The 26629-nt window shown below is 52.8% G+C and overlaps 1 protein-coding gene across 1 annotated transcript; it reads left to right on the plus strand.

Moving 5' to 3' along the window:
• Positions 1-12344: 12344 nt before the first annotated feature.
• On the plus strand, positions 12345-26375 carry CARD10 (caspase recruitment domain family member 10). The gene is made up of 20 exons (XM_053942893.1): positions 12345-12627; positions 12944-13081; positions 13423-13748; positions 15603-15785; positions 16137-16292; positions 16412-16537; positions 16683-16877; positions 16977-17114; positions 17830-17945; positions 18189-18229; positions 18911-19031; positions 19500-19680; positions 20511-20634; positions 20987-21227; positions 21517-21586; positions 21915-22014; positions 22335-22493; positions 24440-24561; positions 25203-25318; positions 25548-26375. The coding sequence occupies exons 1-20, from the start codon at positions 12345-12347 to the stop codon at positions 25753-25755; spliced, it is 3144 nt and encodes a 1047-aa protein (XP_053798868.1). The 3' UTR covers positions 25756-26375.
• Positions 26376-26629: the final 254 nt, after the last annotated feature.

A 26629-nucleotide genomic window follows, 5' to 3' on the forward strand; every position in this document is an offset into this window, starting at 1 on the left:
TATCTACAGGAGTTTAAAGCCCATGCAGGCTGGAGGGAACTGGGATGGAGGTTCTTGGGTGGGGAGAGAGAGGAGGAGATGGTGAGGGTAGGAGGGGTGCAGAGATGAAGGAGGGGATGGGGTGAGTGGAAAACTCTGTGCCTTTGGGAGGAAAGAGCCTTTTGGAAATGAATTGCATGAGGAGGTGCAGAAAGGTGTTTTGAGGAAAGGAGGAACTGGGGAAGGGAGAAGGTCCCCAGGGCTGGTGTGGCATGGGAGAGGGGACCATCAAGGAATGGGAGATGTATCCATAGAGCAGAGGGGGAGTGGCATACGGGGGTGAGGAAGGGTAGAGTGTACAGAGAGAGGATATGGGGATATAGGGAATGGGGATTAAGAGATATGTCATCCGTGATGGGAGTGGGAGACCATGCTTGGGGAACCCATTCTGGTCAAAGGGAAGAGGTGAAACCAGGGCAGTGGTTGGACACAAGGCCTGGATAACTCTTTTATCCTAATGATTTTGCCTGTCCATCCAGCCCATGTATTTTTGGCCCACGGAAGGAAGGGGGTGGGGATGCAGGAGCAGCTAAAAATAGGGGTGTCCCTGCCCATTCCCCCAAGGCGGGCATCCGTCTGCCTGCCTGTGGGGTTGCTGTGGGATCTGGAGGAGGGGAGCAGATCCAGCCTCCTCCCCATGGCGTCTGGCTCTGCTTTTGTTTGTCTCACAGCCCTACAGGGACAGGAAGAGGCTGCAAGGCTGGGGAACAATGGCTCATTCTCCGGGAGTCTGCGCCTGCGGAGGAGCGATAGGGGACACGGGATGGTGGCCAGAAGGCGCAACCTCCTAGTGCCACTGCTGCAGGAGTTCAGCCCCCAGGAGATGATGGGCTCCACTGGTGGGATGCAGGAGGACCTTCCCCAGCCCACCCCTCTTCTCCACGTTCCTGTGCCTGGGTGCAGAGGGGATGTGAGGATGACTGACAGTGGGCGCACTTTATAGAGGAGACCAGGGAGGCAATGCTGCTAACCTGAAGAGCGGTGGGAACATGTTTCCAACCAGCACTAGGGAATGCACTGTCAGCTTCTCTTGAGCCTCTAAAACCTGGCGTGTGGCTGGAGCTTGCACCCCTCAGTGGGGATGTCCCCAGCTGGGGCTGGGGAGGTATTTGTCTGGGAGCTGTACTGTGCCTCTGTCTCAGCTCTCACTGTGCTCCCCAAGGCACTGCCAGTATTGGTGGAAGCTCCCTCCATGCTCTGTGCTCCCTGCTGTCTGGGAGACTGCCAAGGGGCATGGATATGTGTGCATGGTGGGGGGTGATAAATCCTTTTATCCTACCTCTTTCTTCTCCAGACCCTCCTTTTGAGGTGAGATGTCTCTCCCGGATGTTAGATCTAACAGCATGGTGCTGGAAACTCTGCAGGGAGAGTCTCTCCCCACACTTCTCCAGACTTCCTAGGGATATGAGGAGGTGGTGTTAGCACCTGAGGTAGGGGAGAGGTTAGGACATATTTTGCAAAGATTGAGCAAGAAGGGGACAGAAGAACCTCCCTGTTTCCAGCCCCCTTTTTTTCAAGGTCTTGGATAGTTGGGACTGAATGCTTGCCAGGGCTCCTCTTGTTTACTCAGCCGGGGAGCTGACACATCCAAGGTCTCTGCTGCCTCCACTTTCCCACATGCTGCTGGCCGGCACATTCCAGGGCAGAGTGGAGATCAGTGCAGAGGCATACCAGAGGTTTCCATCCGGGATGCCATCCCTCCTCCCTGCTCTCCCCAGGCATCCGGCACCTCTTGCCAGGTCGTGAAGAGCGGCATCACATGTGCTCAGCATCCTGGGCCTTTAGAAGCCAGGACTTGCACAGAGCCCAGGCGTGGATTGGGACCCCAGAGACAGGGATATGCCTCTTAAACTGAATGCCTTCAGCAAGGCTTTGTCCCTCTTCCTGGTTCCCTCTGCAGATCTTAGTCCTGTTCCCTGTCATGACCCATGGGAGATATGTGGAGGAGTCAGGGATGCCTGTCTCAACTTAGTCCTCCCTAGAGGGACCTGGGGGAAAGGGGTAATACCCTCCTGGGCAACAGTCCAGCTTCTTAATTTTAGGACGGGAACCTTTTCCTGCAGCTGGGCTTAGCTTGCTGAGGGTTAACAGTGCTGGGCTTTGCAGCTGCACCCTTCTCCTGCAGGCACGGGCTCTGCTCCCTCCTGGGCAGCAGCCCAGACCTGATGTGGCTGCCTTTGGTTTTGGGAGAGAAGGCCACAAAGCCTTTAAAAATAAACGCCAGGAGATAAAGAAGGGTTTGGAGAGCTGGCCGCAGGGTGGGGGCGGGAGCATGGCCCTTGCCCTGTCATTTAGGCTGGACGCCTGTGTCCCAGCGATGCTCCCACCTCCACCGGGGCTGCTGGCATCTTTGCCTCCTCCGACCTCGGGCTGCTGCAGGCAAAGGACCGCCGTGACCTTTCCTTTTCCCCTCAGGCTGGCCCATAGAGGCCCCTTTACGCCCAGCCCCAGCGTCTGGAAGAAGGGGCCTCGTCTCCCTCCTGAGCTGCCACAGGAAATGCGGAGCCTGGAGGTCAGGGGCCAGCCGGCAGCTCCTCCCGAGGGGGCCAAGCAGCCGAGCGCTGGGGCTTGCATCATGCCGGCGCCCGCCGCAGAGGAGGGGAGGGAGGCAAGCCCTGCAAGGGGGAGGGAGAGGGCCAGGCTCTTCCTGTTTATGTGACTGACTACCAGACCCCCAAGAAAGGGAAAGGACTTGGAAAGCTCATTGCTCTTGGGCGGGCTCCAGCAAGCGACTGTCTGTGACTCTTCGCCCAGGGATTGCATCTATGTGGCAGGGTGTGACTTCTTTGCAGGGGAAATGGGCATCCAGCTCCAGGGAGGGCTAGGATTGCATTCTGGGGCCTTGTGAAGCTCTCTTCTAAGGGAGAGACTGTGGTTAGCTTCCTGGGAAATGAGGGACAGCTCCTGCTACATGCCGGGCTTTGATTCCTCCCATGGTTGTCTCTGACTGATGCTGGTCTCTGTGGGATGCTCTAAAGGGCAAAGACCCACTCAGACCATGACAAGGAGGTAGCTGGGTATTTTGGCTTTGGGACAGAGGAATGGGGAGCACTGGGAACGCAGGCATGGAGGAGTGTTTAGGGGAGGGTGCCTGTTCAGCCATGATGGCTCCAGAACAGATCCCATACAGCCACCAGAAGGGCTGGAGACCTCCCATGTTATCTAGGGTCACATCCTGCAGGGCATCTGGTGTGGCCATGGTGGTATGTGGAGGAGGAAATGAGGTCCAAGATGCTGTGCTTTTTTCTTCACTTCTGGCACCATACTGCTCTGGCTTAGGTCACATCTGTGCCGAATTTGTCATATTTCAGCTTTGGTTTGTAGTCCTTGGCTCATGCTGAGCGTGGGCGGAGGGGTGCTCTGTGCCACCTCTAGTGGATGCCCTGGAGGACACACCATTAAGCAGCATTAACAGGAGCGGATGGGAGTTACAGCCCCTTTGCAGTCCCTCAAGTAAGCGCTGGCCTGGCTCAGTGCAGCAGCTGTAGGATACAAATAGCTGAATGCAGTGTAGGTCATAGATCACTGAATAATAAAAGTGTTTGGGTTGGAAGGGACCTTAAAGTTCATCCAGTTCCAACCCCCTTGCCAAGGGCAGGGATACCTTCCACTAGACCAGGTTGCCCAGAGCCCCATCCAACCTGGCCTTGAACACTTCCAGGGATGAAGCGTCCACTGTTTCTCTGGGCAACCTGTTCTGATGCCTTACCACCCTCACAGTTAAGAATTTCTTTCTGTATCTAATCTATACTTGCTCTCTGTCATTTTAAAGCCATTCCATGAAAGATCTTGGGAAGGGTCACACAGTCAGAAGCAAGGAGCCCTGACAGGTCTGTGGGGCAGGAACAGGCACAGCCCTTGACTCTCCATATCTTTCCCTTTGCAAGGGCTCCAGTTTAAGGCCAGGCCGACCCAAAGTATTTTGGCTTTGCCCAACCGCCTCCTTCCCCAAGGGGTTGGCTGGTGGGGTGGTGACACCCTATGGCTCTGGAGCAGTGTTACAAGTGATGGTAGCACTTGGCTGTTCTCTGCCCTCTCTACAGAGACTTTGTCCTCTTAGCATGTACTCAGCTCTTTTCCCTCATCATGTCCCGGACAGGTTTGCTCTCCAGCCCAGAGGAAAAGGTCCTGATGTAGTCCTGACCTGTCCCTTTCCCTGATATGGCACATGTTTAGTATGAGTGTTGTGGGGTGGTATCGCCCCTCCTGCCTCTCCTCTATCGGCATCTGGCCAGTCTCAGCCTGACAGTGACTCAGGGACTCTGGCAGCTGAACTCCCTGGGGCATGTTTATGCAGCAGCTCAGAAGAGGAGCCATACAGGACTTGGATCATCTCAGAGAAGAGGAAGGGAAGATGGAAGTGGTGTTTTCTGTCTATGCTTCTTCTTTTTGTCCTGTTGAAGCGTTCAGACTATTTCTGAATGGGGGTGAGCAGAGCTCTCAGCGAAGCAGCTGATGTCTTGGTGACAATTTGTTCTTCTGAATTCAAACTGCTTACAGACAGTTTGCTCATCTCTATGATGACATCTGAGCTGGTTCTTCTCGCTGTCTCAATGTCTTTGCCTTCATCTGCCCTGTGAAGACAAGCCAGAGTTTGCCTCTTGGTCCTTTTTTGCTCCCATCCTAAGCTAATATTCCTGGGAGATGGTGGAAACACACTTGGTCTGGGCAGGTGGCCTTGTGGAGGGCATCACTGATGACCCTGCAGTGCAGTGGAGTCTTCTTGGAGAGGATGATGTGTAGTGTCTGGGGAAACCTGTCCATCCCACAAGGCTGGAGCTCTGCTGGGGGTGGAGTAGGAGTGTTGTGTTTGCTCTGACTAGGTGGGTGTCCACATAGGTGATGGAGGGGATGGTAGGCCAGGATGGAAAGGGCTTCTCCATGACTGTTGGGGGAGGTCTAGAGGAGGACATAGGGGAGATAGAGAACTGGTACATGTGGGAGTGCAGAGGAATGGCTGGCTGTTACAAAGCTATCTAGACACATTGATTTCTGTTCTGCAGTCTCATCATCCCTCTCTGACTTCTAACCCAGACTGATGACCCTGCCTCATTTAACCCATTTGCCTTTCTCTGGCTGCAGGTCAGCTACTTGTTTTATCCAGCCAGCCTGGATCTGGGGCAGACCTCATTCACTATGACAGACCTATATTCCAGAAAGCAGAAGTGGGACTCAGGGAAGTACAGACTGCCCATTTCTACTCCTTTCCTGCTACCAAGGCTGGGATTGGTGAGAATACCTGAGTGGCACTGAAACCAGCAGGACTGAGACATGCCCAGGGTGTCAGGAGCACTTGTGGGGCCCACAGCCAAGTAAGAGTCTCAATTCAGTGGTCTTGCAGGATGCTAACTGGAGACATTGTCATTCCCAAGCTATTTTTTCCCAGGATAATGCTGAGGCCCTATTGTGATTAATGCTTTGAATGTTGGTTTACATGCAAATCTGTCCCAAAGTTTCGTCCTAAGAGGTGGAAAACACTACTTCCTACTTGTGTTCGACATCCCAGTTTCAAAGGGGTGCAGCACCCAGCAGCTGGGTGAGGTTCATGTGGTCACATTGACCTCTGGTGGCTGCAGCCTTGGCGTGCAAGGAGGCACTAAGGCAAACGGGCTGGGTTTGGTGAGCTGCTGCTTGCTTCAGTTGAAATGCCGTTGAGTTTGTTCCTTCTCTAGGCTCCATTCCCCACTACCTCTCCTCTTAGACAGTAATTTGTTTTCCTCTCGAGGCAGGTAACCACTCTTTGTGAGTACACCCTCAGTCCATGTGGTTCTTGTTCCTGAGAAACAAATTCTGCTTGCACACAGCCCAGTAAACAACAAAGGCGGATCCTTTATTGGAGAGCTGAATTCACTCCCAGTTTCTAGACAGAGTGGGTCATATTTGGGGAGGGCAGACTTGTCCCCTGTATTCACTGTAACCTCTGTGCTGTCACTCTTCAGACCCTTCTTATGCAGCCGAGGGCAGACTTTAATGGTCCTCTTGTAAAGGGTCACCAACCAGACTGGATTCACAATGACCAGTGAGATGGACTCTTGGTTGGCTTATATTCTGGAGAGAGAGGGGAAAAAAGCTGAGACTAATCTCACTGGGATAATGGTTTCAGAATAAAGCAACTGCTGAGTTGAGCCCCTTTGCCAGGGGCAGCTGGGCAGCCTTGGAGCGAGAAAGCTCATCCCAGTGACCCTAATCCCGTCATTCTGCTCTAATTCAGGTCTTCCTTGTGACCCTGCACACCTCTGGTGCCTTAAGGAGGACACAGATTTCTTGCCAATACCTTACCAAAAGGCTCCCACATGCTTTTGCCTCCTGTAGCTCCAGGCAATGGGTGTGTTCGTGTGATGAGGGGGAGGAATGCTGAAGGAAATATTTGCTTGTTTTGCTATCTCCACACAGATGCACGCATTTCCTTCCTGCTATAAAGGCCACTCGGTTTTTGAGGGGGGGCCTCATTCCTTCTCCCTTCTGCAGCCACTACTGTGAAGGGAATAAACTGCTGTCAGTGTGCTGCAGCGGTGTTACATCTGCTATTAAAAGTGTCGGGCAAAAGAGCAGGTAGTCAAAGTCCTTGCCAAAGCTGTTAATATTAACACTGACTTGGAGAGGTGTCATTAAGAAAAGCTTTTTTTTTCTGTGTGTGTTAACTAATCTGGCGTGAAGCAGCGTATGAGCCAATTGGACCAGGCTAGAGTCGATAATTCTGTTTCATAAGTCCTTTTGTGTTTTTGGCATTTGTTTTGTTCCACACAGGAACAGAAACTGCAGAGAGTTTTTTCATGACACCAAATCGTGTTGGGACAGCTATTGCAGGGTGGAAGTTTTTATTATTAGGGGAATTATTTCAAACTCACTTCCTCAACCTGACTTGGGAGATCACCCTGGAGACCTTAGTAAATCTCCCCCCTAAAACTTCAGTGGAAGCTGTCTCTGCAAATTACCAGGCTGCAAGAAGAATAGTTTATTTTGATTGGGGAAGGAAAAAAAAAAAAAAAAAAAAAAAAAAAAAAAAAAAAAAGAAGAAGAAGGACCAAGTAAGAAATATATTGCTGAAGATGTTCTGACTGGCTCACATTCTGGACAATGTGTGGGTAGGCAGTTTCAGCTTTGTAAATTTACTGTGCTTCCCAAAACACAGGGCAAGACTTTACAGAGCACCCAGCTCACCATCTGTAACCACACCTTGAGCTTTGTACCAGTGGCATTTTAGCCACACAATCAGGAATTTATTGAATTCCTGCCCCGCTTCAGACCTTCCTAAAGCTATTTCCAGGCAGGGGCAAACAATGCAGTGCTGAGGCATGGCCAGCCCAGCTCACCACAGCACGGGCTCACTCGCCCCTGCGGGATCCCTCTGACCTCTTTGTGCCATCAGTCACCCCACACTGCAAGATTTCTGCAGAAAACCCAGCAGCCTGCCACACTCTGTGGCCATGTGTGCTAAGCCCCTTCTCTGGTGGTGGAAAGGACATGTGACTCACCATTTGCTAACTTGTTATAGATTTCCTCTGTGAGCCCGTGTGGCTTGGAAAGTTTTACCAGTGCAACTATTTTGGTTAGGATTTGAAGAAAAACCCAAAACAACAAACCAAACCAACAATACGAGAACAAAAAAACCCCGCCCAAACACCCCAGTGTCATTCCTAGTGTGAACTCAAGTGTGCCAGCACTAAAGCTGGTGCTACTGCTAAAGCTATTTTGGAAATGTAACATCTGGCTGTGAGCATGTACAGTCTGGTGGGACTGTGTGTCTCCAGCAAACTGGCGTTGTCTTATACAACTGAAGCTTCCCTCTAAAGTGTGAGCTTTGCACGCCTGTGCCTCCACAGCCAGGCCAAAAAACAAGTATGGAATATATTGTTCCTCTCAGGAGCTGTTGGGATCAGTTACCCAGCCCAGAGCCAGGGGTGGTCTTCTTGCTTGTGGGGTACCTGCCAAGCTCAAAGACTCTCCATGAAGAAGAATAAGTAATGGAGCTTGTAAAAAAAAAAAAAAAGGAAATTAGTCACTTAGTCAGTCTAAGGACCTGCCCTTATTGCAGTACCAGCCAATTATTGAATTATTTATTTTTCCCTGGACTTGGATGTCTGAGACTCTTCCGTGGGCAACCTAGGGTGAAGATATTTCTTTAGCTGTTCTTGATGTGGGACCTGCTCTGTCTGATGTCTGAGTGCTCTGAGTCACAAAGCAGTGCAGCCACTGCCCATGGGGTCAGGGTGGGTGGAGGAAGAGGATTTCTTTGTCATCAGCCTTGAGTTGGTCTCTGTGTGAATGAGAGAAACCAACTCTTGCTTTGGGACTTTCATCAGGATTGTGAAGATCTTATCTTCTATCACCACATAATACCCAGCTCGGAAGTCTTTTCACCAGAGAGGGAGAGACCTGAGTTGTTTTGGAGAGAATACCTAGCAGGCAAAAATTGACACGGCCTGAGTCAGAATGGGTTTCCAGCAGGCAGCCTTGCTTGTACTTGCTTTTAATCACTCAGCTGGATGCCTCTGGCTGGAGGTAAGGGCTGGAGACAGGAGCTGTGCCCTGCTGCTGGTGGTCCTGGGTCACCATGTGCCCTCTGTGTGGGAGCTGTGCACTGCTGGGCTTACAGGGGAGGGGAGGAGGCTGTTGGGACCCCTCCCAGGGTGGGTGAGTCAACAACAAATTCATGTGCTCAGAGTGTCAACCAGTGCCTGTTGGGATGGATGCCATCCAAGGGCAGTTTGCTGAAAGCCCCACATGCGTGCACGTGCCTGGCATTTGCTCAGTATCTGTGTATATTTTGCAACAAAAAGACTGTGTGCTCTGTGCATCACGCAGATGCACTCTCAGTTCCCAGGTGGTGGTTGTGCTTGATTTTGAAAGGAACTATGCAGCATGGGGAAAGGGTCTCGTGAAAGCCTCCCTTCCCTCAAATCACCTTACTGAAACTGGTGCAGGAGCCCTGCCATTGGCCCTGGAGGAGGAACAAATGAAGATATTCACTTTGGGTGCAGCAGAAATTCTTTAGGAAAGGGTGGGCCAGTTCATACATCTGCTTCTTCACTTATGTGAATGAGGAGGGAAAGTTTTCCGTGGAGAAGTGGGGTCTAGAAGCTGCAGTGGTGGGGTGCTAAAGGCACCTCCCTTTTCCGAGTGTGCTGGCAGGGGCAGGAGCAATGCAGGGCTCCTTCATGTTGTGTTCAGAGCCCTGGAGGGATGCACAGCAGTACTCTGTGCTACCCTGTGGCCTGACTCCAAGGCTGGGGAGAATCAGGGAACTCTCATTTCTTATGAGCTTGATAATGCATTGGGAATTTCTTGTACAGAGCCTGCACTGCATAGCCTGGCTATTGATGTCTGACACAGCTGGGAATGAAGAAATGAGAGTGAAATAGGGTTGCTAGAGAAAATGAAGAACAACTTGGCCTTGAAGGGGGAAGCTTGATGTTGGTGTCCAGTTCCATCTCTCTCAGAGCCCTCTTTGTCCAGTGGTATGCATAGATTTGGGCAACCGAGTATGTGGCAGGTGTGGAGAAAATCTATGCAAAATCTTTGGGATGCTGTGTGGACACAAAGGTCCCCTCCACTTGGACCAGAGGAAGGCTTCCCAGCATCCACTCCTGGCCTGTGCCAGGCCCAAGTTGCAAGCCCCTGCATGCCCTGGAGTATATCTCCATCACACTGCCTGAGGTCTCCACACCCAGCTCCACCCACAGACACAGCTGAAGACTGGGGCCAAAATCTAGCCTGTGGGATCTCTTCTTGGCCTGGATCAGGCATCTTTCCAGCACTCTCAACTTCTTCCCCTTGCTTGGATCCCCCCCTCCATCCAGAACCAGGCCTACAGCTTGGGTGGCCTGGCTACAATTTCTGCAGCCCTGGAACCAAAGGAAGCCTCTCCTTTTGAATCTCTTCTTCGTGGAAGAGCGCGGGGGGGCTATTCCTTGCCGAGGAGACCCCCATCCTGCCCGGGCAGGGTCGTGGACAAAGCGGGCACCCCCTTCCCCCGCCGGTCTGTCGGGTGCGTTTCGGAAGAGAAGTGGCCGGCGAGTCACATCCTTCCGGGGAGCAGCTCTGTCCCGGGGCTGGGGACCGAGGTGGGTTAGGACGGGACACACGCAGAGAAAAACCCTTCCCCGGCGCGCCCAGGTGAGGAGCAGCCGGAGGCTCTCAGAAACCGGGAGTGGCCGAGGGGGATCCGCCTCCGCCCGCCCGTGAGTGCCCCGCGACCCGCGGAGGTGGGCAGAGCTAAGCTCTCCATAGCCCGGGGGGGCGCCGGCTTCTTTCCAGCCGGCTGGACGAGGGAGGGAAGGAGAGAGAGGGAGGGAGGCAGGGAAAGAGGCTGGGAAAGTGCGGGGGGTGGGGAGGGCGCTTCAGACACACCTGCCGGGCGGCGAGGCGGCAGCCCGGAGCGGAGCGGGAAGCGGCCGCCCGGAGCGGGGATGGCAGGTAAGGGGCGAGCCCCGTCCGGGAACGGGGTCCCGGGGGCGGCGGAGCCCCGCCGGGCACCCTGTGCCGCGGGGGCGGCGGCTGCTCGTCGGCCCGGGACGGGAGTTTCGCACTGGCTCGGGAGTGGTGGTGGTGGTGGGATGTCTGCGCTTCTTATCCTCTTCCCCAGCCACCTCCTCAGGAATGGCCTCCGGCTCGGCGTTTCTCGAAGAGCGCCTTCAGACCGGCGAAAGGGAAGAGCTCCCTCCGCCCGCCGCGGGAGAGGGGTACTCCGGGCGGGAGCGGGGCTACCGGCTCTGGAACCCTCTGCGCACCCCTCCCCTCTTGTTCTCTCCTTCCTTCTCCCTTTCCACCTCTGCCGAACCTGCCCGCCGAGAGGCTGGTCGCGGGTTGTACAGCCGGCTTGAGTTTCTTGGAGAAAGAGTTTGACTAAAAGGGGCAAATCTGCTGTGGAGTTTGAAACAGCTCAACTTCTGTGACCTGCTGCTGTGTTCTCCACCAGCACAGGAGGTCTCTGTGGTCTATGTGACGCTCTCTTGCATCTATGTGACAAGAGTCTCAAATGAGAGTTCAATTTCTGCTAGAAACACTGGTTTTATTCAACATAGAACAATCCATATCTGTATTTGTATTTAGGCTCCTAAACTCTTTGGTGCAGAAAATGAGACACCTGGGAATCTTTTGTGGTGTCAACAATTCTCTGTTCCTGCTATCTTTCATCCATCAGACCCCAAGCCTCCTGTGCTTGTATCTGGAGGATTCACTTCTGTGCAGCTCTCTTAGCCATTCTCCTTCTTGTGCTGGCTGTCAGTCTGAAATACCATGCTGTAATTTGCACCACAAGTAAAAAAAAAAAAAAAAACCAAACCAAACCAAAACAAAAACAAAAACAAAAAAAACCACCCCAAAACAACAAACATAACTCCACCCCCAAATTTCCAAAGAAAAGGAAAAAGACTAGGATGTTTCCTTTCCCCATAGAATGTGAACCTCTTCCCTGCCCCTGGGGATGTTTGTGTGCCTTGGCTACCAAAGCTGGACTTAATGCCAGCACCACAGCAGCAGGTAACCACGTACATGTTGGAGGAAAAATGGCTTCTAAGTCTCAGGAGATCTTTGCTGTGCTTTGCCTTGACAGCTAAAAGGATTTTTGCTGGCCTGTGAAGCAGACTTCATTTCTTGAATGAAAATAGATCCAGCTATAGATCAACACATTTTGAGTTGATCTATAGCTGGAGAGAGAGCACATTGCACATACCTGCTCCATCACAGCTTGTAGGACTTAATGGAGCAGGTTCACCATGGCTCTGAGATGTTTTGGCCCATTCACTTGAGGGGTTCTCTCTTGCTTTATTTGGTTGGCAGAGTGCTTGCCTTGTTGCTACATATTTTCAGGGCTCCGTACAGCTGTGTGGAAGATACACCAAAGATATGCTCATGTGATTCCCTGCTGATTCCAGTACCTGTAGCCAAGCTTCTCTGTGGGATGGTGCCCTTGAGAACTTGTTTGGTCACCAGTTCTTGGTGCACAGTGCCAGGGATTCATTTGCTGGATGCTTTCCAGCCCCAAGTATGAGAACTCTTGGTCCTGAGAGTTTCCCATTCTCAGGGGTGGGACAAAAAAGAAGGTGTGTGATGACTGGGGGGATTTAAGAATGTTTGAGAGATAAGGATGATATCTTCACTAGACTTCCTACTATGCAGGCTTCTAACTCCCTTTTGTACCACTTGCCTTCTACATATCTAAGGCTCTAGGTGGACACTCAAGGTCTTGCTGAAACCATTTTTATGTAAAATATTTTCTAATGTATCTGAGTCCCATTTGCAAGATTGGACAAATGGATCATTTACAGGATCATACCTTGATTCGTGTTGTCCCATGCTTACTTATGCCTTCTACCTGTGCTTCTCCATCATTCCTCATCATTTTATCCTTTCCTTTTATCCTTCCAGCCGTGGAGAATGCACCTCTCCAAGCCAGCAGCCTCTCAGAGCAGGAGGAGGAGGAAGACACCATCTGGGAGAAGATTGAGAGTGCCCGACACCAGCTGACCCGCTCCCTGAACCCGGCCAAGCTCACCCCATATCTGCGCCAGTGCCGCGTCATAGACGAGCAGGATGAGGAGGAGGTGCTGAACTCGTGCCGATTCCCTTGCAAGAGCAACCAGACAGGTGGGAGAAGACGCAGACTGGCACTTGGATGGGCCTGGTTTGGGGGGGATAACCTGGTTTTGACACAGAGTGGATGTTGCACACACTGCGCTGCTCCCTCAGCTTTGTTGTTCTCTGAGGTGCTCTGTACCCAGGGCCTCCCCCTGCGTGCACACAGAAGAGGGCAGTGCTCTCACCTCATTCTCCTCTAACCATTCCCATTTTTGTGGGTGGACGTAGATCTGATGGAGATACTATTTTCATATCATGAAGTGGTGCTACAGTGTTCTCTCTGTTTTGCAGAGAATTCATCCTAGCTCTTTATCTGTTCTTCCAGGTTACCTGATGGACATCCTTCGGCGCCGTGGAAAGCGAGGCTATGAAGCCTTCCTGGAATCCTTGGAGTTTTACTACCCAGAGCACTACACACGGCTCACGGGGAGGGAACCAGCCCAGCGCTGCTCTATGATCCTGGGTAGGAGCAGGTGCTCTGTTCTCCCTTCAGCTGCTGCTTGCATGGGAAGGGCCATAAAATTTTGTGCAAGTTCACATGCCTGTGTAAAAACTGGGTTCATGCTGGCTGTGTGTGAGGAATCCTGACAGTTCTGTACTCTGGCCCCCTCCCCTCTGGCAGGGAGGGGGCCACGTGTACAGGTGTGACAGACTGTGGTGCCATAAGCCTGGGACAACAAGGGCTGCAAACCCTCAGGGGAACTTGTCACCTCTTGATGCAAAACAGAGCATTGGGTAAATCTGTTTCTTGGGGTTACCCCTATTTCAGCAGCCAGGAACAGATTCTCCTTTGTCTCTCCCCAGATGAGGAAGGCCCTGAGGGACTAACTCAGTTCCTGATGATGGAGGTGAAGAAGGTGAGGGCTCAACGGAAAGAGCACCTGCTGAAGGAACACCAGCTCCAGGTGAAAAACCAGGCATTGGAGCAAGAGCAGGTCCGGCTGGAGCAGCAGCTGAAGGAGCTCCTGAAGGTGCAGGAGCGTTGCCAGCGGCTGAGAGAGGAGTGGGACTCCAACAGTGTGGAGCTGCTGAGGCTGAAGGACGAGAACTACATGATGGCCATGCGCTACGCGCAGCTCTGCGAGGAGAAGAACGTGGCCGTGCTGCGGAGCAGGGACCTGCAGCTGCTGGTAGGATCCTGGGGAGCACAAGGGTGGGCAGCAGGATGTGGTGGGGGTCTGACGGCCGAGAAGGATGCACATGGCTGTCCACACGTGGTGGCTTGTGAGCACGAAGGAGCTGATGGCACACAGGATGCATGATGGGGATCCTGCCCTGCTCTTGGTGGAAATGTGCCCTGCAGAAAGGCTGAGGCATGGGCACAATGCAGGAGGCTCGCCACTGCCCGGGGGCAGCTGGAGATACATCACCAGCTCCTGCCAAGTGATGTAGTTGGAGGTATATCTCTAGAGGAGCCAGAAGCAGGACTGATGCCTTCCCCGGCATCCCCTGATACTCAGCCTGGCTGCTGGCACCACAAGATGCCCTGTGTGCTCCTGCCTGTGCTTGCTGCCCTGTGCTGCCTGCACTGCTCTCTAGGCAGCACAGGCAGGCAGCAGGCAGTTCCACGCTCTCAAGCTGTGTGTTTGTATTTACTTTTTCCCCTTCGAGGGTTTGCATTTTCCTCTCCCTAGGGAGGCCAGTGGCTGTGCAGCCACCCCCACTGGGTGTCTGTGTGCTGCCTGGAGCTGCCCAGCCTGCCTTGCTGAGCTTAGGAGCCTTTTGGCCCAGACTCCATTCCCCTTGCCACTCCCCACCGCCTCCTCATGTCTCTCATGACGTTTGTAAGACTCATGCCCTGCATAGCTGCAGGAATTTGTGACACTGCACTCCAGCTGCCAGGCTCTCACCTCCCGCAAACATGCACACATTTCCTGCCTAGGCAAGGACAGCCCTACCTTGAACCTATTAATAACCTGTATTTTTAAGTGGTCTGCTGCCTCCTGGCATTCCCCCTACCAGTCTGGGCCTGGACCTCTCACACAGCCTTGTGATTACCTTTCATACCTCATTCTGTTCTGCCAGAGGCAGGATCTTCCCCTACCTTTTTTCTGGTATTCCTGCCAATGCCAGCTCCCCTGGGCCTCTTTGGAGCAGGGAGGAGAATCACTTGTAGGTAACTGTGGGCTGAAGAAATACCCCTGGAAGCAGTGTCTCAGCTTGCCTTCCCCTCCCGACTCTTGGGTCCAGAAGTGTCTGGTCCCCAAAAGTCATTGTAGATCTTTTGGGCAGATTCACAGAAGTAATTCAGTTCCTGAATCCCTCCGTGGCAATTTTGGCAGTGCTTCTTGATGGCTGTAATAAGCTTCTCCTGTCCCATTTCCTCTCAAAGCCTTACTTACCTGTGAAATTGGTTCTCTGATCAATCTGATCAGTCATTACAGATCTGGGAGGACCTTTCTTATTCTTAAAAGTCGCTGACCTCTGCTGTCTCCTGTGATATGTTGGTGGAGGAATGTGGGACCAGGCCAGGGAAAGACGATGCCCCTGTAGTACTCTGCAGCCTCCAGCAGCTTGAACCTCAAACACCTCCCAGGCCAGAGGTGGCCTCCCACACTGGAGTAGCCTCCAGTGGATTTTGCTGCTGTGAATTTGTTTCTCAGCTGCTCTATGAATCTTTGAGATACTCACAGCTGATGGCCCTGGCAGCGCACCAGAGGTCCCACGTCCACCCATGGTCAAGGCCAGCTGCACTGTGGATGCTCCAGGGTAGTAAGAAAGTTGTTGCACCAAGAGATGATCCTGAAAGTGCTTATGCAAGTGTGTCTTCCTCCTTTCCCTGAGGGATAAGCTTTTGACTACAGCTGTGTTGCTAACCTCCGCCCAGCAGCAGGATACTCCTTCACATGCTTGCCTGTGGTTGCCTCCTGTGCCTTACTCACCTCCAAACCTGTTTTCTTCTCAGCACCTTTTCTGCTTTGCTCTCCTAGTAAGGCAGAGGTGCGGGGCCATGTGTGTCAGACTGTTTCTTCCCTGGGTTGCAGGTGGACCAGCTGAAATGCAAAGTCTCCAGCCTGGAGGAGGAGTGCAGCCTGCTGCGGAAACAGGCATCGGCACCGCCCCAGTGGGAGGCGGAGGAGCGGGGCCACCCTGACACTGTGTCTGAGCTGTGGGCTGAGAACCAGCGGCTCACGGCATCGCTGCAGGAGCTGCAGGGCATGTTGCAGGTACCTGCTAGGGCAGGGCAGGCTCCAGGTCACCTCCTTTCCTGAGCTATCTCCAGTGCAGTTTACATAGCCACTGGAAAGATGGGGAAATTGTTGGTTTGGGCTGGCCTGTCCCATCCTCCGAGCATATTGCTTGGCTGTGGTGGCTGCCATTGCATCTGGGTAGTGACGGGTGCTTTTTTCCAGCTCTGTAATTCTTGGTTGGGCTCACAAGTGTGACTTTGTGCCTTGGACTGCACAGCCGATTGATGATGGATGGTGGTGACAGTTGTGCCAATCTGCCAGTCACAGCCCTGGTCTGTTGCGCCCTTGGTGCTTGTGGTGCAGTGACAGTGCCCTCTTGCCTCTTAGAAACCCGGTGACGGCCCAGTGCCAGGCTCTGAGCAGATCCTCCTGGACATCCTGGAGCATGACTGGAAGGAAGCCCAAGATGATCGGCAGGATCTCTGTCAGAAACTCAACTCCCTGCAGAATGAGCTGCAGTGGGCCGAAGAGCTGAGGGATAAGGTAGAGCATTCATCACCGCCTCTGTCCCTGCACTCCAAGCAGAGCCTGGAATAGAGGAGAAGGATGCTGTAAAGCAGTTGCTTTCAGGAATGCTAATGCTCTTTGCTTGCTGTTACCAGTACCTCCAGGAGGTCGAAGATCTGAAGCTGAAATACCGAACGCTGCAGAAGGACTGTGATCTCTACAAGCATCGTATGAACACAGTGCTGCTGCAGCTGGAGGAGATCGAAAAAGAGCGGGACCAGGTAAATTGCTTTTGACTGCCCAGCAAGAACAGGGCTCTGGATATCTCTCCTTCCCCGGTGGATCTTGTCCAGCTATGCCAGGGTGGGAGGTGTGGATCAGCAGTGCAGTTCCGTGTCTTTTCTCACTCAGTCTGGCTCCTTGCAGGCCATCCAGAGCCGTGATGGGGTGCAGCTGCAATACTCCCAGAGCCTGATTGAGAAGGACCAGTACCGCAAACGTGTGCGGGCCCTGGAGGAGGAGCGGGATGAGCTCCTAAGCAAGCTGAGCCAGGCAGAAGGGCTGAACAGCACGCTGGAGGCACAGCTGCAGCGGTGCCAAGGCAGCCGCAGCCTCAGCAAGGTGAGGGTGGCTAGAAGGAAGGGGAAAGAGAGAAGGCAAAGGGGTCAGGACTGATTTCTGGAGGATGCAAATGGGATGATGGACTTCCTTCTCTCCCAGATGTGCAGCTCTTCCTACTCCCTCTGCTCCAACCTCAGCAGCACCTGGAGCCTCATAGACAACCCTGCAAATGGACTTGTGGATACCCTGGGGACTTCTGTTACCCCATTCCCAGGGGATTCAGCCATTCAGAGCATGGTGAGTGCTTGACCATGTGATGCTGGCCCTCAGCTGAGGTCAGTGGAGACAGTGCTCAGGAAGGGCACACAGGCATTGAAGTGGCTTCATCGTGAGGCTATGACTTGATGGAAGATGGGCCATGGGGTGGTGTGTAAGGTGTGATCAGATCTCAGGTGCAAAGCTCTCAGTCTCTAACAAACTGGCCAATGCTGCCCTGAAGTGTGTGAAAACCCTTCATTCCATATGACACCCTAGAAACCAACATGTAAGATGCTATCCTCCCTAAAATGCTGTTTAATTTATGATGATGGAGGAGAAATCCAGACTCTTTTGAGCCCTATAGCAGCATCATATTGTTTTTAAGGGAGCCAGGTTCTTTCCTTTGACTCCTTGAACTGTCATCCCAGACCACCCTGAAATGGCCACAGGTTACTCACACCTCTGGGTGTGTGGTGGCTAAACCAGAAATATAAGGACAAGGTTTGGTTAGTCTATTCATCTGCTACTGCTCCCACAGCTTGTGCTTTGCAAAAAGATGGGGATGCAGTGTCATGGATCTCTAGCTGAGCTATCTGTCTGGGAAAACAAGGTGCTCCTGGGAGTTTGGAGGGATGTGGATTATCCTAAAGAGAATTGTGGTAGCCAAGGAGCTGTTTGCTCCCTTGGCCTGAAGGGAGGGGAGAAATGGTGCTGGGTGTTGGTGTTAGAAAGCATGTCTCTCACTGTGCCCAAGGACGAGACTCCCGACAGTGAGAAGGATATCAACCGCCTTTCCACCTTCCCCTTCCCTCCCTGCATCGGCTCCATCCTCCGTCGGCAGCGGGAAGAGAAGTGCATGCCCCACAAAAGGTGATTGCTGAGGGCTGCTTGTCTCCTCTGTAGGGGTTGTGGGGTCCAGGAAGAGATGCCTGGCAGGGTTAGGAAAGAACCTGGAGTGGGAACTGAGTGGAAAGGCTGTTTGGAAGTTGTGTGGTGGCTCCAGGGGTGCTTGGGGGTGGTGGGCAAGTCTGTGGAGCTGAGATTGAGAATGGAATGCAAACAGGCTTTGGAAAAGCCACTACCTTACAGATCCATTTTGTGTCTTCTTTTTAGCTTGTCCTGTGGCTCCTTTAGCAGCATTGAAGATTCAACAGGTACAAGGCTTTCCTCAATGGGCTTAGCTAAAAAGGAGTGGGGGCTGTGGGTAGAGGGGTTGGACAACTGACCCTCCCTCACACCTCTGCTTTGTGCAGCTCATTGTGAGAGCTCTGAACCCATAGTAGCATGGTACTATGGGCCCTCATATCCCCTGTGCCTTGTTGGGCACAGCAGCTGGAAAAGCTGGCTTTTCCTCTGCAGAGCAGGTAGCTATTTGCATCAGCTTTGTTTGGCTCATGGAGAGCTATTGAGGAGAGCAGGTAATAGAAGAGGGAAATACCTTTGCCCTGGGGTGTTACTGGATACTCCCTTTATCTGCTACTACCTGTGTGATGGGTTGTAAGTCTCCTGAAGAGGAGCATCCTACAAACTGGTGCTGGCAGATCCTGTGGTGGGTGCTGGTGGCTGATCTCTGGGCACATCCACATGACCCTGGCTGCTGCCGCCTTCTGACCAAAATGCTGATGAAGGGAACCAAGATTTGCTTGTTCTCAGGGAATATGGGAAACCCTTTTCTTGAGGGTGACCATTCAAAGCCTCCCTACAACCTCAGTTTCCCAGTTAGATGCTAGAAAATGGTCAGGAGAGGATGGCAGACCCTTGCCACCCACAGAACACCAGCTCCCTGCAGCACTAGCACAGATAAAGTGCTCCCTCTCCCTTTTGCTCTTTCCTAGGCAGCAGTTTTCCTGACACCTTGTTGGGGGCCTTCTCCTCTTCTTCCAGCAGCACCTACACCAGGGTGAAGTCGGAGATCTGCTTATCCACGCTTTCCAGCCGCAAGGAGGTCACCAGGAGGTGACTGCTGCTCTCTGAGCTGGGCACACTGTGGTGGTGCTTGAGGGGGCATTTTGTGGTGCCAGGGACCATGCTTGGGAGACCCTTCCTTTCTGCCCCTCCCTTGCAGTTGCAGGCCCTTTCTCGCTAGTGGGAGAGGAGAGAAATGAAGATCCTATAGTCCTTGCTTCCTAGCAGGACTTCAATTTTTTGCACTGTGCTATTGGTTATGGCAGGGGTGGAGCTGTTGCTCTTGGATGGACATGCATCTGTCTAGGTAGGGAAGGACTGTGGGAGCCCAGCTTGCCTTTGGTGGTGGGGCTGGTGAGATAGAAGGGGCTGTGGGGCTTTGTTAGCTCTGTGTGCCCTAATGAGTCATGAGCTCCATGCTGCAGTAAACACCCTGTAGCTGGACACAAGCCATGGGAGACTGGCTCTTAGAAAAGGCAGTAAACCTCCGTTGCCAGACTTGGCATTTCTCCTTGCCAGGTCACTGGTGGTGCAGCTCACTAGTGTGGGTCATCCCAGCCACCCCTCACCCCAGGAGAAGAGGCTCGGAGCAGACATCTCCATCCTTGGAGGGAACAGGACAGGAATTTATGTCCAATGGGTCAAGCCAGGCTCGCAGGTGGAAAAAGCAGGACTCAGGGAAGGGTGCCGGCTCATTGAGGTGAGTCTGGGAATGGGCTCCTTTTGTGGGTTTGCAAAGCACCTTTGATGATGCAAGGAGTGCAGAGTGATCCCCAGTGCAAGATGACCTCTATCCAGCTTGAAGTCCACCTCCATTTCTCTTATTTTCCAGGACTGCTCCCTGTCTAGAGCTTTACACAGCACAAACACCCACCCAGGTCTCCTGGCACTTGAGTGTACTTGTGCATGTAAAAATGCCAAGACTTTCTGAAACCCTTCCTTGAGCTGTGGGAAGGGTGAAACAAAAATGAGTCACACAATTAAGATGCCAGTACAGCTTTGTGTCCCTTGCCTTTGTGTCTGTCACCTTGTGGCTTTTCAGAGCAGTTTGCATCCTGCATCCTGCACATGCCCATTGCAAACCAATCAATTCTGGAACAAGATTTCTCAGGCCTTTGTGACCCTCCTGAGTTATAGAGAATAATTGCTCTGAAGAAAGCTCCTGGAAGGAGGGAAGGGCATTTGTTTTGCCAAGAATGCCACCACTTGAAATACAGCTGCACTACTTGAATTAATATCCCACCTGTAACTGAAAACAAACCAGTGCTCCTGGCTCCCACACACGTTCATGCACAAACACATTTCCTTTCACGACAGCCCATCATCCAGACTGGGTGATGGCTAGCAGCAGGTATTTCAGAGGCAGAGGTGGGAGCCAGAGGCTGACTGAGGATGCCTTGTCCTCATATACAGTTTTTCCCAGACCTGCCTCACTCTGTAAAACCTTTTGTGTAACCCTGATGGGTGAGGGAGCCTGGGGGTTGCATGTTCTTCCAGCCCTTAGGTCTAATGGCATTGGGTCCTTGCTAGCTGAGGGTGCCATCGCTGAAGGAAGAGGTGCTTTCCCTGGAGAACTGCACACGGGAGGTTGCCTACCTGAGCCTGCTGCACTGGGATGAGCCATCTAGTCTCATCTTTCAGCTTGACCTAGAAGGTAAGGTGCTGGCAGCTAGGTCACCTTTGAACCTGAGCTCTCTGCCTCCCTTTCTAGACCCTCCACTCCAACCTAGAGATTAATCTCAGTTATTCTCTCTCCTCTCCTGTTTGGTCCTAGGCCACCATGTCAGACACAGGGGTTGGCCGTAGCTCCAGTAGCTTTCCCTCTCTGGTGTGACTTGTGCATCCTCTGAGTTACGGGACAGAGGTACAGACCTTCTGTCTGTTTGCCTCCTCTGCACCCCAACCCCAATCCAGAGCGTCACAACTGTGCTGGGGACTTGGCTTTCTTATTGGTAACTGTTGTCTACTGCATCCCCACCTGTGGTGACCTGTGTTGTATGCTCCAGGATACCAGCCTCTGCGGGCAGCCCTGGAGGAAGGGAAGAAATTTTCTGGAGACTCGTTCTACGTCCGCACCAACGTGTCCCTCCTGGAGCCATCAGACCCTTACGCGCTGTGCGTGAAGTGTCGGGAGATCCTGCACGTCACGGACACCATGCACAGAGGCCGGCTGGAGTGGTACTGCTCTCGCGTCGATCCCTTGACCGTGCGGGACCTGGACAAGGGCACGGTGCCCAACTACAGCAGGTAACCGGCGTGAGGAGGGAGGCAGGGGGTACCTGCCCCATTTGTCTGTGCTGCCCATCCCCTAGCGTCCTGGGGCTGCAGACTGGCCTCTCGGTGGTGTAGGATGACTAAGTCTTGTTTGGGGACAAGTTGGGGTAGTGTTTGGGAGCTCGTGAGGGACTGGGAGGTTGAGTGAGGGCTTTGATATGCCTATGCTTCAGCAGGACTGTGGGATTGGTGAAGAGGAACCCAGCAGGCCATGGTCCCTGGGGCTTCTGGAGCTGCTTTAGTGCAAATTCTGTCTTTTCAGGGCTCATCAACTTTTGAAGATCCAGGAGAAGCGCCAGATGCCTGGGCAGCAGAGAGGCCACAGAAATAACGTAAGACAAAGAAGCAGGTGATGAGAGCTGTGGTGTGTGCCCATGGCCATCTCACCACCTCAGAGACAATCTGCCCCACTCGGTTGGTAAACCAACTTGTACAGAGGTGGCAGATGCAAGCAAAGCTTTTAGGCCGGGCAGTGTTACTGCTCGGTGGCTGCTTTTCTACCACTTCCCCACTTCCCAGACTAAACCTAATGGATGGCAGTCCTAATCCCTTTTTGTAAGGGTGCTCCATCCTCTTTGCCAGATGGTGTTCTGTAGCTAGTTCTTCATGTGTGTGAAAAGGGCAGTGCTCTCAGCCTAATTGCCCTCACTTTCTCCTCAGCTAAAGAAACGGGCCTTGGGCCAACTGCGTTTGGTGAAATCCAAACCACAGAGGAGCCCAGAACAGCCTCCCCAGCAGCTGTGGCTGGACCCCTGCTCAGGTGAGCTGTTAGTCCTTTCCCTACCCTGTCACCCTTGGAGAACCAGTTGTCCCCTGGTCATCCAACTTTTTGTGGAGAATAAACTGCTGCGTAACTCAAGGGAGTCCCAGAGAACGGGTAGGGGATCTACATCCAGGGTATCTGTCCATGAGTGAGTGTTGTAACCAGGGTAGGTTCTCTCCTGGGACATAAGATGGTTTGGTAGGTGCCTCCATGATTCAGGATGAGGAGGTGGTACAGAACAATGGGATGGTCTGTAGGCTGTCCTGGTCTCCTGTGTTCTTACCTTCGGCTTTCTCTTCTTCAATGCTGTCTTCCAGACCCAGACACAAACCTGAAGCCTTACAGCCTGGTGCGCCCTGTGGTGGTCAAGACACCCCGTCCTGTGGTGCTGTTGCCAAGCTGCATTGCACCACGGCTCATCAGGAACCTGCTGGACCTGCCCACCTCTCGCCTGGACTTCCACGTGTGCTCTGCAGGTAGGCAGCAATACACGGCTGCTCAGTCCGTTTCAGTGAAGAGCTGCTCTTTTCTTGGAAGGTTGAGTTATGGTCTCATGGGAGTCTTGGAAAGCCCATGAGATCTCTCTTCAGTGGGTAAGTGTGGGAATCTTTCAGTCTTCCCACGTAATACCTGTTGACAGGTCATTTTTTTGGGCTGAGCGTCTGCAAGATATTCCCTGCTATTTGCAACCGCGTCCTATCCCTTTGGCCCACAGGGAAGCCAGCCCTCCCTTCTGGTTACCTGAGGCATGGGGATCTTCTCTCTTCCCTTGAGTGGGTGGTGGTGTAGCATTGCCTTGCTGCTCTGGGTCACTCTTCCCAGAGATGAAAACCATGGCTGGTGTGGGATCTGCAGGTTGACCTTCCTGCCCAGGAACAGGAGGATCCAGGCTTAGTGCTGTTATCCCCCTCCTTCTGCCAGTAGATGTGAGGCTGACACACGGCTGAAGAGGCTGCTGGGGAAAGGGCATTTCTCCCATAGGGAATGTTCAGAGAGGACAACTCCCTCTTTCTTCCTTCCTCCTCACTTCTGCAGTGCTCTCTTTTCCCAGTGTTTAGAGTTCTCCCTTTGCCAACTGCAGGACTGAAAAATGAGTTGATTTGTTTGTTTGTCGGGTAATGATGGAGGTAGTGAAAAATCTCTGGTTTGCTGAAGGATGGCTCTGAAAATTTTGGCTGCTGGGCTTCTCAGCTGAGGTACTTGGCCATATATCCTGTCCTACTGAGCCCTCTGCAGGGTCCCCCTCACACTGCACAGGGGACCTGCTTCCAAGCTTTTACTGCGATTGGGAATATACAATGAGGGCAAAAACTCCACTGTCCCCTGCTAGTTTTGCCAGCTGCGAGGGAAGGAAAATAATCCATGAGCCCCAAGCAATTTCTCTTCTGTTTGCTGCCTGTAATTTCTTTCGATCTCCCAGGAGAGTCTGCTGCCTGCAAAGGAAACATGGCTTTGCAGGTCTGCCTGGGAAGTACTGTGTCACTAGGCAGAGGATGCCCAGCCAGCCTGGAACCTGGGATAACTGGAACATGCTCTGAACCCAGTTCCAAACATGCCTTCTGCTAAAAATATTACTTTATTTCCGTCTTAGGGACAAGCAGCTCCTAAAAGCCTTTTTATGATGCCTCCTCATGTATCCATGGCAGTGTGGGCAGCTGCCTAGAGCAGCATAGTGGGCAGGTAAAGCCTGGCTCCTTCCTCAGCCACACTAGGATGCAGGGGCTGTGGCTCCCAAGCCAGGTCTGGGTGTGTGTGTTGTGTCAGTGTCCTTTGGGAGTTACCAGGGGCACCTGGCTGTCCTTGCTTTGACCATGCTGCATCCAGCTCTGCCCCCAGTTCTTTGTCCCAGCATCACCTCTCTGCTGCTTTCCTGGTGCTGGCTGCTGCGTGCTGTCCTGCCTCTGAGCAGGCTGCCACCAGCAAAAGGAGGTTCAGCTCGTCTCCATTTTCCTCCCACTCTCCCAGCATACACCCACTCCTCTTGCTTCCCCAGCCATGGTGCTCACTTACAGGAGCTGTCTATAAGCCTGTGTAGCACTCGAACCCTGCAGAAAATCTGTCTGGCAAGATAAAGTGGTGATTTTTCTGCCATGCTCTGTTAGGGAGGGGTTGGGACAGTGTGGCAGTGGGTGGATAATGTCTGTGAGCCAGCTTAGGCTGCTGTGGTACAACACAAGGTGTTGCTCTTGCCATGAAAGGTGTCTTCAGCTGTGATACCTCACTTGTTGCCTACCAGAAAGCTGCAGGAGATCCATGCCCAAAGTGTGATGCTGTGTAATTAGTCTTGCTCTTCAGAATCTGGAAACACTGAACTTGATAAGCACCAGTGCAGCAGCCAACGTGTGGGATCTGAGGAAGAAAGTGTGTGCAAGAGGGAGAAGGGGCTGACATCTCTCTCTTCCTATTTCCTCTTGGCTTGCAGAGAAGCTGGCAGGAGGGGATCCCAGTGCAACCCACGCTCAGGAGCACCCTGTGTCTAGAACTGCCCCCCAAGACCAGAGGGAGAGTGGACGAATCCACATGATCCGGGAGGCAATGGAGAAGGTGCTGAGGCTTTTGGTGTGGGGAGAAAGGGCCAGGATGGGGCAGCTCATTCAGACTGGAGGAGAGGAGGGGGCAGCTGAGGGGGGGAAGAGGGAGAGTGGTGTGGTGATAGAAAAGGAGCTACTTGCTTGGGGGTTGTGTAATTTGGAGAGTGCTTCAGGTCAAGGTGCTGTGGACTTGTGGAGCAAGAGATACGGATATTTCCCTGAGTCTCTGATGAGCTCAGATAAAATAAATGGGAAATGGGGATTTGTAGAGGAAGCAGAGGGACATGCCATACTCAGAACTGACCTCCCTGCTCTCACATTCCTCATGTTCACCAAGGTGGCAACAGCTCTGCTCAGGGCAGAAATATGAGACTGTGGGTGACAGCGATGACAAAGAGGATGTGAAGATGAGCTGTGGCTGAGAGAGGGGTCCAGTGAGCCCTTGGGTTGGATTGGCAGTGATGGAGTGGGTGACCCTGCTCTTTAATTCTCCCCTTTTCTATTGGCACTGTCCATAAATCTCACTTTTAATGGAATTAGTATTGGAAAAGCAATGATATTGCACAGTATGGGGTTTGATTTAACGTAACTGCCATGGGCTGGGGTTATTTTTTCTCCATTTAAATCAGTAAATCTATTCAATTTCCTTTCCAGAATAAACACTGCCTGTTAGAGCTGGGAGTTGAGGGTGTGAGGGATCTAATTAAAAGTGAAATATACCCCATTGTTATCCATGTTGAGGTCACCGAGAAGAACGTTAGAGGACTCAGGTGAGGAAAGACGGCGTGGCATGGATGGAGGGTATCATGGGAGGAGAGAGAAGCCCTGGTCTCTGTTCAGAGACAGAACAAGGATCAGACGAGAGCACTGGATGTGTGTGCTGGGGTTGGTGCTGTGAGGGGAAAAATTCCTTTCTGTACGTGTGAGTGCATTCCTGGGTGGTTTTGCCACCCCACCTCTTTATGCCAAGGGTAACGTTTGTCCCTGTGTTTTCGGTAGGAGCTTGCTGGGGAAGGCGGGCCAGCGGGACTCGGAGGTGCTGAAGGCGTGCCGTGCTGTGGAGCGGGCTCTCCATACCCTGCCGTGCTCCTGGGCCCAAGTGGAGCCCCACGCCTGGAGCCACGCTGAGGAGCTGCCCAAGGTGGTTCGTGGATGCATCTTCCAGGAGCAAACCCGCCCGCTGTGGATTGAGGAGGGTGATGACTGAGTGGGGAGGGGGGGTAGCAAAACAGCTACTGCCACCTACTGTCCCCAAGAGCTGCTCTCAGAGGTGCCTGCCTTCCCAAGCCCCTCCAGGTAGTGTGTTCTTCCTCCCTGAGGGGATGCTGGTAGCTAAGGCCCCCCAGGGTAGCCTTTCTCATCCCCCTGAGGGCCACTAAAAGCCAGGAAGTAACAGATAGCAGTGTCCCCCCCCGTCTGAACTTTCTGTATTTCATTGGAAAGACGTCTTCCACCATCATGGTGGAAACCACCCCTGTGGGCTGTTCCCTGTCGCCTTGGACTGCCCTTGAATGTGGTCAGATTGACAGGGAGCGTAGGGGAACTGTGTGGGATCAGGCTGCGTAGGAGCATTTCTCACACAGATTTCAAGCTCTTGAGCTCTTCTCTCGTCACCACCATCTCCCCTGGCGGTGGCACCGTCTGCTCCGGGGCCTCTCTTCCCATCTACCTCGCCTCTGGCCCCAAGGCACAGGGAGCATGGCTCATACGCCCGTGACCCACTGCAGCTGGAGTGACACTAAGGTTGCAACAAACCCTCGTTTTATAGAAGCTGTACTCTTTATTGCTTGTAAATTATTAATGGAGCCTTTCATTGGCAAACCGCCTGTAAAGGAGAATTAAATACCATTCATAATGGGAATGGGTGGCAGGCTGTGGGTTTGTGTGTTACTGGGAAGGTATGGGTGATGCACAACGGGATATTTTTCTCCTCCTTTAGGTGAGACCCAACTGCCCAGCCCTCCAGGGGAAGGAGGGAGCGCTGCTGTTGCTCTTGTAGGGCAGTAAGAAGTGTAGGGAGAGGATAGGCTAAGTGTGCCACAGACTAAGTCCCCTCCCTTTTCTACTTGGCCCCTGCTTTT

The sequence above is a fragment of the Vidua chalybeata genome, chromosome 5, assembly GCF_026979565.1.
Source record: "Vidua chalybeata isolate OUT-0048 chromosome 5, bVidCha1 merged haplotype, whole genome shotgun sequence".
In the NCBI taxonomy this organism is placed as follows: Eukaryota; Metazoa; Chordata; class Aves; order Passeriformes; family Viduidae; genus Vidua; species Vidua chalybeata.